This window comes from Dipodomys spectabilis, unplaced genomic scaffold (assembly GCF_019054845.1).
Source record: "Dipodomys spectabilis isolate Male_0828 unplaced genomic scaffold, ASM1905484v1 ptg000115l, whole genome shotgun sequence".
In the NCBI taxonomy this organism is placed as follows: domain Eukaryota; kingdom Metazoa; phylum Chordata; class Mammalia; order Rodentia; family Heteromyidae; genus Dipodomys; species Dipodomys spectabilis.
In genome coordinates this window covers 9,486,355-9,498,423 of record NW_024870792.1, presented here as the reverse complement: position 1 = coordinate 9,498,423, position 12,069 = coordinate 9,486,355, and the positions used below count along the sequence as shown (strand labels likewise).

At 42.6% G+C, this 12,069-nt stretch overlaps 1 protein-coding gene across 2 annotated transcripts in view; it reads left to right on the top strand.

Annotated features, from left to right (window-relative positions):
• Nucleotides 1-1,962: 1,962 nt before the first annotated feature.
• Nucleotides 1,963-12,069, top strand: part of Itgav (integrin subunit alpha V) — an 87,999-nt gene continuing 77,892 nt past the window's right edge. For both annotated transcript variants that reach the window (XR_006148677.1, XM_042688229.1), the window contains exon 1: nucleotides 1,963-2,423. Coding sequence is in view for 1 of the 2 variants with exons in the window: in XM_042688229.1 (XP_042544163.1) it covers nucleotides 2,239-2,423 (185 nt within the window). In the remaining variant the exon portion in view is untranslated. The remainder of the gene's footprint in view (nucleotides 2,424-12,069) is intronic.

The following is a 12,069-nucleotide window of genomic DNA, read 5'->3' as shown; positions in this document are numbered from 1 at the left end:
CTCATTGGAAATAAAGACATAAAGGAGAAAGTGCTTTAGTAACAGATTGTGGGCCCATGTTGGGATGTCTTGTTCACTCAGGCTTAGTTGAGCTCAATGTGCTACCGTTCCTTTGGATTCTGCCTTTCCCTGCCCCTGGTATTTCTTTCTTCATTTCCTTGGACCTATTTGACTTCTGTTTCAGAATCAAGACCTCCAAGTAGGAGGTTTATTGATTGTAGGGATAACTTCAGTCTTTCTCCTTCTCCGGATGGACTCCAGTTGGATTGGTTCTCAGGTTTTCAACATATTAAGTACTTTGGGAATACATACATACCCATGGCCTATTGGGAAAATTCCAAAGCAGTGGCACATTTATATGTAAATATTCACATATGATAATCTGTCGCCCTTGGCAATTTTGCTGAAGATGTTGGATCATGGCTTATAAAACATTCCAGATGGGGCTGGGAAGGTGGCTCAGTGGTAGAGCGCTTGCCTTGCATGCATGAGGCCCTGGGTTTGATTCTTCAGCACCACATAAGCAAAAAAAAAAAAAAAAAATCCAGAAGTGGTGTTGTGGCTCAAGTGGTAGAGAGCTAGCCTTGAGCTGAAGAGCTGAGGGACAGCACTCAGGCCCAGAGTTCAGGCCCCACGACCGTCAAAAAAAAAAAAAAAATTCCAGACATGTTGCTGCCTATCTTTTAATGTAATTGGAAAACCAAAATGCAAGAATTCTGACTTCTAAGCAGACATTTGATTTCAATTTATGTACATATTTGTTCACGTTTCATGTTTTTAGGGAGACAGATGTCTCCCTTTGTTGCCTATGCTGGTCTTGAACTGGGCTGAAAAGTTTTACCATTTCAACCTCCCCAATTGCTGGAATTATAGGTGTGTTCCACATCATCATGCCTGGTCTGTGACTGAGATTTTAGTAGCTTTGGGAAAAAAAGACCAAATTTATTTTCCAGTACTTGCAAGTATTGGAATGTGTTTATATTTTATCTTCCCCAAATTCTTTAGCATAAAATACACAGCATAGGAAAGTGACTTCTGAAAAAAAATTGAGTTTTAATTTCTGTGCTATACATACTTCACTGACCCACCATTTTACTGATTAATTTTGTCATCTGCTTGACACTGGAAATACAAAGTAGAGACAGATCAATTTACTGGATGCCTCTCAGTCTGGTGCTGTTAAGAGCAAGTGACCTACAAGAGCCTTATTTCTTCCAGTTCTAACATCAGGACTACACCAACGAATCAGTTTTCCACAGTTAAACAACTCAGACTAAAAACAAAACAAAACAGTACTTTTCTGAGTTGATTTATGAAAGTTTTACCAATTCTTTTTTACTGAAGGACGTTTGCTTGCTTTTTTTTTCAACCACCCAAGTTCAATAGTAACCCACCTCATCTGGGAGAGGCTGGCTCGCCTTCTGGAAGTTTATAATTAAGCTCAGGGTTTTGTGTGGGGGATAGGATTGGAGGGGAGGAAGGACAAATAATGATAGAGTTCCGTGGGTGAGCGCCTGCCAGGCTAAGTAGCAGAAACAGGAGCAGCGGATGAAGCTTTCCGCATTCTTAAACAAAAGTACACGGTGTGTTTGCCGGCGGGACCAGGGGACCTGGGGGCTGCAGCCACTCTCATGAACAAAGGGTGGGGTTGCGGCTTCCAATCACTGCTTATCTCGAGTTTGCAAAGTGCAGGTCTGGGACTCAGATCTAGGACCGCTACCCCTGACCCGGGCCCTGAAGCTCTGGGCACCAGAATCCAGCTCGAGCTCCACAGGACAGGCGGCGACCGCGCGCACGGAAGTGCGCTCGGCTTTCTCCAGTCGGAGATCGGCTCGGCCCCCACTTCCTCCTCCCGCACGTCCGCTCAGCTTCTGGGGCGCGGCTCCTCCTCCCGCCCTGCCTCCTCCCCCCCGTCCTGGGCTGCTCTCAGGCCGAGGTGCGGCGCTGGCTCGACTCGCTCGCCTCGGCAGTCTCGGATCGCGGGTCCCAGCGCTCAGTCACCAGCCGCCTCCAGGCGAGAGGCCCGGGGTTGGCCGTCCCCGCCCCCGCGCGCACGGCGCTCCACGTTCCGGGGCGGCCGCCGAGCTGCTCAGCCCTCCTGACTTCCCAACTCGGTCTCGGGCTCTCGGGGAAGCCAGTGGCCGGCCGGTTCGGGCGCGCAGGCGGCGGGCCGCGGGCACCAGTGCGCCCCGGGAGAGGGAGGTCGCCTAAGCGCTCCGCGTCCCGCGCGCTTCGGCGATGGCTGCTCCGCTGCGGCGCCCGCTGCATGTTCGCCCCGGCTGCCTCCTGCTCCTTCTTCCCGGGCTCCTGCTGCCTCTCGGTGGAGCCTTCAACCTAGACGTGGACAGTCCTGCCGAGTACTCTGGCCCCGAGGGAAGTTACTTCGGCTTCGCGGTGGATTTCTTCGCGCCCAGTGCTTCTAAGTAAGTGACCCCCTCCCCCATCACCGCGCCCCCACCCCACTTCTCTGTCCCGAGAGCTCAGAGTTTGCTTGTCTTCTCCCCCCCCCCCGCCCCTCTCCCCCACCCCAAGGGTGGCTGGGTCCTGGATGGATGGAATATTTGGGGCAGGGGGCGAGAATGATGATGGACTCTCGGTCTAGGCACTCAACACTCAGTTCTGCCCGTCTCCTTAAACTGCCTGGGGTCGAGGGAGAGACCCAGGTTTTCATCAGACCTTCTTTGCTTAGACTGAGAGTTCAGTCGGGGCTGAGACCCATCGCGGCCTCTATCTCTGGGAGAACTTGGTTGATTTCTTCTCCAAATGTTTCCTCTCGTACCAGGCAGCCTATTCAGTAGCCCCGCTCTGCTTCACGCCCTTAATGTTCATTCCCCCCCCCCCCCCCCCCGCCCCGGGCCCCCGCCTCCACCTCCCCAAACAAGCCCTCCCCCACTCGCCTCCCAGACTGATTTCTGTTTCTTCTCACTGCTTTTCCAGACACCCTGATGACTGAAAGTGACCATGTTATTGCCTTGCATTTATTTATTGTGCCTTATCTTTGGGACTGGGAGAACTTTTAAGCTGTTGAATGCGGTGTGTCATCTGCTCTTTTTATAGAGATGCACGATTTAGGTCATTGTTCCCAAAGGAGCCGGGAAGGGTGTTTGCTGAGGTTTCGTTTTCTGCGGGACACTTGAATACTGCGGCGTCTGGATCTTGTACTTTCAGATGGCCAACGACCTGCGTTGCAGGGGTCGTCAGGGTTTGTCACAGTTCCCGTGGTTATTGGATTGAAAGTTGTCTTGGACTTGGCGGAAGGCTGACGTCATTCTCCCGCCTCTCCCCCTCCCCCTCACGCTAGCGTTAGGAATTCTGAGTTAATGGGTGTTCACTGGATGCTTTATGAGTTTCATTCTTGTTTTCAAGAGGGACGACGTTGTTCCTTCAGTCCTAAGTTTTCACAAAGTTGTGACAAGTTAGGCTTTGTTGCTGAATTTTCTCTGTAAGCTTCCTCTCCCCCCCCCAACCCCCTTTTTTGGGGGAGGATTGCGGGATACTTTTGATGGTTAGTAATTGCACAGGACCGTTGGTTCCTACCCCCCACCATAAGTGCATAATTTGATGGTGGTCTAAATTTATTTTCAGTGTGTTTCTGAATGTGGCTGAATCATTCATTTGGTAACAAACCTTGCAGCAATATACACAGATGGTGGCCCGCAGTGGAACCTGCCCAGTGCTCTGTGTAGCAAGCTCAGCTTTGTTTGTGACTTCCAGTTACAGTGTTTCCTGTGAGGCCTGGGCACAGAGTTTTCCAAAATGACTTTCAAGATCAGTAACTGTAGGATACAATAGGGAAAAATGGGGGAGATGATGGAAGGGGTGACCTTGATCAAGATGCACTGCACTTATAACCTGACGCTTTTAATTGAAACTGCCTCGTACAATTACTTAATAAAGCAGTCATTAACCTTAGGAAGCGTTTACTACCTTCACATTCAAATTCAGTTTGGGGGTGGAGATGGTGTTTGGGATTGGACCCCACCCTGAGGATTCTTGTGTTTTAAGATTGCCCCCAATCACTGAGCCACACTCCCAGACCTTCTGTTGATCATTTTCATCAGCCTTGCTATTTAAAAATTTACTTTCTCTGGGAGCTGGTGGCTCATGCCTGTAATCCTAGCTACTCAGGAGGCTCAGATCTGAGGCTTAGGGATTGAAGCCAGCGTGGGCAGGGAAGTCTGAGACTCTTACATCCAGTGAAGCATCAAAAAAGCCAGAGATGACACTGTAGCTCATGTGAGAGAGTGCTATCCTTGAGCAAAAGGAGCTCAGGGACAGCACGCAGTCCCAGAGCTCAAGCCCCAGGACCAGCAAAAAACAAAACAAAACTTTTCAGATACTTTCAAGGATTCAAAGAAAATCTTTACAGCATTGTAGTCACTTCCAAGGGTGCCCTTTTAGATTTAATTTGTACAAAAAATTATCATTGAGAGTACATTGCCATTAACATGTTTCAAAGTTGATAGTTGTACTTTTCTGTTATTTCTGTGGCAAACCTCTGAATTTTGTGGAAAGATGTGTGAAACTTAAGCATATTTTTTAACCAGCTAGGAAAAATACAGTTCTGTTGAACATTGATGATATTTCCTCTTGTTCTCACAAAAGCTATGATTGATCTTTGGCCAGTCATTATGATCATTATACTATGATGTCATGCCTGCATATGTGTTTATGTTATATGACTTCACCATGTGTCTGAAATGGTAAGGCAAAACTTGGCTTTGATTTCCTATAATGCTAAGGGTTTCTACTTACTGACTTCTTCACATTAAACAAATATTAATGCCAAATTATACTTAATATTGTAAAAATTAAACTATGAAACTTAATTGGAACCCAAGGTACATGGAATGTCATTTAGGATCTTATTTGGATTTCTTGTCATCTTTTGGTGTTATCATAAACTTCTAAAGGAAAAAATATACACGATAAGACAGTGTTTGCTAACTTAAGTTTTTCATTGAGGGAAAGAGGATTATTGAGGAGCAGCAATGATGGTTCTGAAGTATAAAGTGCCTAGATAACCTAGGCAAGCTGCAGAACTGCTCTATACATTGTTTTCTCATTTTTGAAAATTATTATTGAATTAGCTGCATATTATTGTGGACATTAATAGATGAGCATTTACTAAAGAGAGGGAAAAAATGAAAGACTAAATGAAAGTATTATGGTGGCTACTCAAGATACTGCTCTGGGAATGAATCTTAGATTTGAATTAGAAATTCACAAAATGAGTGATTAAAAATTATTAAAAATAAAAGTTAGCATAGCACTTCTTTTCCTCCCTATAACCATTAGCTTATTATTAACTGTATTGTTAAACTAATATAAAGATCTTATGAAGGTCAAGAACAAGCCTCCTTTTTCTGGTGGATAACAATTAAAGAAATTAAACAAGTTGACTATTGATTTTTGTCTATGTGTAGATTGTTCTGAGGCCCAAATCCAGGGTTCCACATGTGCCATGTAAACTGAGTTACATCTCCAGGTTTTTTTCCCCAAATATTAATTTTTGTTTGTTTGAGAAGTTAGATATTTATTGTTCAGAGAGGTTTGCATACATACATACATATAAGGTATTTTGATCAAATGTATTCCATCAATTACTTTCCTACTCCTTTTCAGATATTTAATTTTTTTGGTGCCAGTCCTCGACTTGAACTCAGGGCATGGACACTGTCCTTTACTGTTTTCACTTAAGGCTAACACTCTATCACTTGAGCCACAGCTAGACTCTCAGGTTTGTTTTTTTTTTTTTGGCCAGGGGTTTCAGGGGGAGCTATGTGTGGTTAATCAGAGATTCAAGTCTCACAGACTTTCCTACTTGGGCTGGCTGATTGAACTTCAATCTTTGTCTCAGCTTCCCGAGTAGTTAGGATTAAAGGTGTGAACCCCTAGTGCCTAGCAAATATTTAATTTTTAAGGATAGAGTAAGCAATTTGCTTATGTATTCTCCTACTACCACGATAGATGATTCTTATCACATATAGATCTATATCTTTATCCATATAATCAATCTTTCTGTGTAGATATACACACATCACTGGTTTAAGAATATTGTCTTCTTCCTCACTCTTTATGCTTGTTATGTGTTCCTGTGACCCTAAAGATAGGTTGCGTGTCTTAGAAACTGAAGGTCCTTCTATCTCCTTTGTGGTTCTCACTCCTAACCTGGCAACACTCAGAAGGGTTTTTTATTGGCTAAAAGCTCTGTCCTGATGTATCTCAGATATAAAAGTGGAGCTCCAACTTGATACTTTAATGGCTTGTGGATGCTTCTGTTCTCTTGACTAAAACTAAGTCCTTTTTCACTCTGTCAGTTACACCTCTGTTTCTATTAATGGCGCCATCATTCTCTCTGTTGCCCTGGAAATGATTTCATATTCCTCCCTCTCACTTTCTATTTTTCTTTGCACTCCTCCAATATTAGTCAGTGCTTAGTCACTTGGCAGAGGTCTTTGAACCTGTTCCATGTTAAGGTTTTTCTGCATCTACCTCTGCTTTTGCTCACTGTGACATCCGAAAGTCAGCCCCAATCATCACAATCAGGTCCTCCCTAACAAGCATCTGTGTTTCCAGTACTTTTATGGTTCAAAAATCTCCTCTTTTGATCCTGATATTCTGCTGCTTAAATTCCCTCAACAATGCCTGAAAGTCCAAAGTGCTTCACTTAGAGTGAGGTCCCTTAAGGTCTTCTGCCTGTCTCAATCTGTACTTACTTATTTATGTATTTATTTTGAGGGTTTTAAATTAACATACATTTGTTATGCAGTGGGGATTTTATTGTGACCTTTTCATACATGTTTACAGTCTACCATATCTACTTGCTCCATTATTCCTTTTTCTTACAAATAAACTATTTTGATCATACTGACACTGTTCACCCCACACACCCTCTCTGTTGGCCCTCCCACTTCCTCTGATACCTGCCTCCCCAACCCAACTTAATCTCCTGTCATTCTTTAGGTTTTTGGCCAGTCCTGGGGCTTGAACTCAGTGACTAGATGCTGTCCCTGATCTTCTTTTGCTCAAGGCTAGCACTCTACACTTGAACCACAGCACCACTTTAGGCTTTTTCTGTTTTTGTGGTACTGAGGAGTCAAACCCAGGGCTTCATGCTTGCTAAGCAAGCATTAGCACTACCACATCCCCAGCCCCTGCCAATCTTCTTTTTTTGTGTGTGTGGTGTATATACCCTCTACAAAATGGTCTCATCATGTTGGCCTCTGCCACTGCTTAAAGCTCTTGTCTTGTTATTCCCTTCACCATTGTTCCAGTACTTTACAAAATGCCTTCAGTGTATTTTCATGATCTTCTGTGTGGCCTAGCTATGTGGGTTAGTTTTTTTCTTCATAAGTAAGGCATATGCAAAACTGTGACTCCAAAGGTCGTATGTTTTTTGGACACTAAGAAGAGAAAGCATAGGATTTGTAGTTACTGCTTCTGTTTTCCATCACATAAATGTTGACTCCAGGGGCTGGGAAGGTGGCTCAGTGGTAGAGCGCTTGCCTTGCATGCATGAGGCCCTGGGTTCAATTCCTCAGTACCACATAAGCAGGAAAAAAAAGCTGGAAGTGGCGCTGTGGCTCAAGTGGTAGAGCGCTAGCCTTGAGCTGAAGAGCTGAAGGATAGTGCCCAGGCCCAGAGTTCAGGCCCATGACCGGACCCAAAACAAAAACAAAAACAACAAAAAAAGTTGGCTCCATAACATTTATTAAATGAAAATAAATCTGGAAAGGGAATTATAGCTCTGTAGTGACATTCTGTACTATTGTATTATTTCCTATGTGCATGTATGATTTTTTTTTCAGCAGTTTTTTGGGGGGAGAAAGGCTCATTGGTCACCCCAGAGCCAGCTAAATGTATTAAACATGCTTTATCTTGGAAAGGTCAGTGCTGAAAGCAGCCAAATAACTTAGTTCATTTGGAGGGTTTGAGAAATGTACTTGTCATTGCTTGGCAGATTGCCCTTCCTTGGTAGTCAAGGTCACATTGTCTGAAGCAACTCCCCTTTAAGTAGATACTGGATAGGAAATACATCCAGAGGACATGGTTTTTGGGTTGGCTTCTCAGATCCTCATTTGTCTCTCATTTCTTCCGCTTTTCATATCCTCTCTGTCTTTCTGTTTCCTCCTTCCCATATCTGTCCTCTGTCTCCTTTTTTCCTTTCCTGTATGCTCATCCTTCTCTTTCCTCATTCCCCACTTACTTTTACTTCTGTTCTGCCCAGCCCCATTTCCTCTTATCTCTTCTTGACATTTCATTAACAGCCCACTCGTAGGTGTAAACCTTTACTCTAGAACCCAAAGTAATTAGTGGAAATCAGTCTAGGCACCCCAAAAGAATGGTGGGGATGAGAATGATGAGATTCTTGGGCAGGTATTTGGAAAGAGATGGAGTCTGTCAAGCTAAGTTGCTCAGTTTCAGATTGGCTGCTTATCAGGGGTATCTCTTGTCAGCCTCATGGAACCTGGATGTCATGTCCCACTGAACTATTGTCAGGAAATGCTGTGAGCCATTTCTTTCCTTTGTCTTTTCCTCCTTCACTTGAGTAAATTACTTCACCATTACTGACCCTTTGAAAAAACTGAAGAAAGAAAAGCCCTCCGAGAATCTTTAAGTTTTACATTTCCTACTTTGTTAAGGACTAGTTTATTAATTGTTTTGATTGTTTTTAGTTCCAGTATCATAACTTTGTATTGATGCTTTTGTATTTTCTAAATTTTATATTTTCTAAATTTGCATTCATCTACTATCTAACTTGAAAAACCTCTTTTCAATTCATTACAAGGAACTTTGCTATTTCTGTGCCCAAAATCCAGAACTGGAACTCAGAGATTTCAGTGGCTTTTTTAATTAACCTGTTGACTTGGAGTTTTTGTGCCTTTGAGTCCCAAACTCCACTCAATAGTCCTGTGTACACAGTGAACACTTGTTCCCTCATCTGTCCCATGACTTACCTGAATTAAGCTGATGTAGACATTTGCTACACATTTTCACATGAACTTTTTTGTTGTTGTTGTTGTGGGGCTTGAACTCTGGGCCTGGGCACTGTCTTTGAGCTCTTCAGCTCAAGGCTAGTGCTCTACCACTTGAGCCACAGTTCCACTTCTGGTTTTCTGATGGTTAATTGGAGATAAGAGTCTCATGGACCTTCCTGCCTGGGCTGGCTTTGAACTGTGATCCTTCGATTGCACACTCCTGAGTAGGTAGGATTACATGCATGAGCCACTGGCACCCAGCTAAATGAATTTTAAGGAAGCATTTCATAAACAGCCTTTTGATTTTTTATATTTTATATATATCTTTTTATATTTTATATACTTATATTTTTATATTCCTTCATCTTCTTCCAGATAACAATTTTTTTACCACCCTGTATCCTTTAATCAATTTTTTCTTCAACCTGCAACTTTTTCTTAAGATTTTATATCTTAAGTAACTTGTATCAAAAGTTTTTCTATCTCTCTATTTTTCTGTTAAAAACTTAATTAGGGCTGGGGTATAGCTCAGAGGCAAAGCACTTGCCTAGCAAGTACAATGTCCTGGGTTTGATCCCTGGTACCAAAAAAGAAAAGACAAAAAAATTACAATTAAAAACTTAATTAAACTGGGTACTGGTTGCTCACATCTGTAATCCTAGGAACTCAGGAGGCTGTGATCTGAGGAGTGCATTTGGAAGCCAGCCTGTGCAGGAAATTCCCTGAGATTATTAGCTCCAGTTAATCACCAGAAAAGCTGGAAGTGGATCTGTAGTTCAAGTGGTAAAGCCGTGGGCAAAAAAGGTAAAGGGACACAGTGCTCACTCTTGCATTCAAAGCCCCTATACTTGAGGACGTGTCCGCACGTGCACGCACACCCACACACATACACAGGAAAAAGAGAAAACTGGGATATCTTAAAACTAACTTAACTTTCATAGTTGATAATTTAGACAGAGGAATTTTATTCTCTCACTAACCTAGTACTTAGATGCCAACAGTGCTCACACATTCCTTTATTATAGAGTTCTACTAGGTTTACACATTTTTGTCCCTAGTCTGCAGGCTGCATGTTAAGGTGTACTTCAGAAACCCAGCATCGGTCTTATACCCCTAATTACCCTCATTTCATGCCTATTCAGTGCCAATAGTCTGATGAAAAGCAGCAACCTTGATCATGGGCTTATCCCAGGACCTCAAGCTATGTGCTGCCAACGGAGATCCCTTTCCATTCAGAGAACTTGCCTATTGTGTCCTTTTTCTGTTTCTGTTAAAGTCCAACTTGTCCCTTGGGAACTGCTCGGTTCTGTTTTGTAGTTGCCTAGTAAAGAAAGTATCTGAGGTACAAAATTAAATAGAATTGTTATATAAGGAAATTGTTGTAAGGGTAATTTAAATAATTGGAAGACTTTTGCATTCTGGAAAAGTTGGGGCATGTGAAAATGACTTGCTTGTATAAGCTACTTTTAAAATTAGGGTGCGGCTCAAATGGTGAAGTACTTGCTTACTCAGTTCAATGTCCTGGGTTCAGTCCCCACTACTGAGGAGTGAGGAGTATTGCTATTGAATTTACTTTCTATTCCACTGGCAACTTTTTCCCTCCAACATATCTTTTCACGAGTTCTTCTCTATGGTAGGCATAAAGATGAGTTAGAGTTCTCTATATTCATATCCTGATATGGAAAAGTGAGTTTTGATCAACAATTATAAAAGGTTCTGGAACGTGCTTTCAGATGGCAGTCCGGAAATGTGTTTGCTTGGTGTCTAGGCACTTTTCCTACTCTGACCTTTGAGAAGTTGCCATGGATGAGCCTGCTCTAAAACCATGCACCTACCTGTGCTTGTTTCATCATAAGACCACCAAGACCCCGAAAGCAGCACTAACCTGAAATGTTCTCTATCTGCAGCATATACTGAAAAAATGATTTAATTCATTTGGAGAACAGTTTTATGGATATTTTTGTGCTCATTGTGTGTGTGTGTGTGTGTGTATGTGTGTGTGTGTGTGTGTATGTGTATGTGTTTGTGTATGTGTATGTGTGTGCTCCTCAGGATCAAACCCATGGCTTCTCACATGCTAGACAGCACTGTACCACTGATCTATACCTCTAGCCATGTGGTCAAATTGTTGATCTTTTGAAAGGATAAAACATTATTCATGGAGGTTATATATGTACTTATATTAAAATTTAGATATTGTTATTTAAATATACATGTTTTCATTTACATAATTTGACTATGCTATCCAGCTCTGTTGTAGAAAAGAATAGAGGGCTCTGATGATAAGCTGCTGTTTTCTGCTTCAATGTAGGTGTCAGATCCTTTACACAACCTTGTTGTTGTTATTGTGTGTGTATGTGTGTGTGTGTGTGTGTGTGTGTGTGTGTTATGAGGGCTTTAGCTTAGCACCTGGAACTCTCCCTTCACTTTTGCACTCAAGGCTGGCATTCTTCCACTTGAGCAGAGCTCCACTTTCGGCTTATTTTTCGTTAATTGGAGCTATCCCACAAAGTTTCCTGCCTGAGCTGGCTTTGACCTGACCTCTGAGAATCAGAGCTCAGACTCCTGAGTAACTAGGAGTACAACCGTGAGCCACCGGCACCCACCCCTTGTTTTTATTTAATTTTTCTTACGAAAGACTTTTGCTGAATGAACATTAAGTTGCTATCGTACCGAGAATCATTTTGCTTTGATGGGAGAGAGCCAGGATTGATGATTTACTAATGCCAAGTATGACTGCATAAAGCTTTATTAAACAGGGCGTGTCTTGGTTGCAAGTTTTAATTTTTATTTTGGATTTGTGGGTTTCAAGATATTGTCAGAAAGCAGGATGCTTATTACCTAGCAATTCACATAGCCAGTTTTTGTCTAGTCGAGATGAAATTTGGCAGTTATGACAGAATAAATGGAATAGAAATTGATTTTAAAAGTTAAAATGGATGCATTTCATATTAATGGAATTGTTCATAATAGCAATTGTAAGTGTTTCCTTTGTGAGAAGAATTTAAGGGACAGTGTTTACTGAGATGAAGTGCTGTGTCTCCCTGTGTGCTGTTTTTCTTCGTATCTCAATCCATTTCTTACGAGG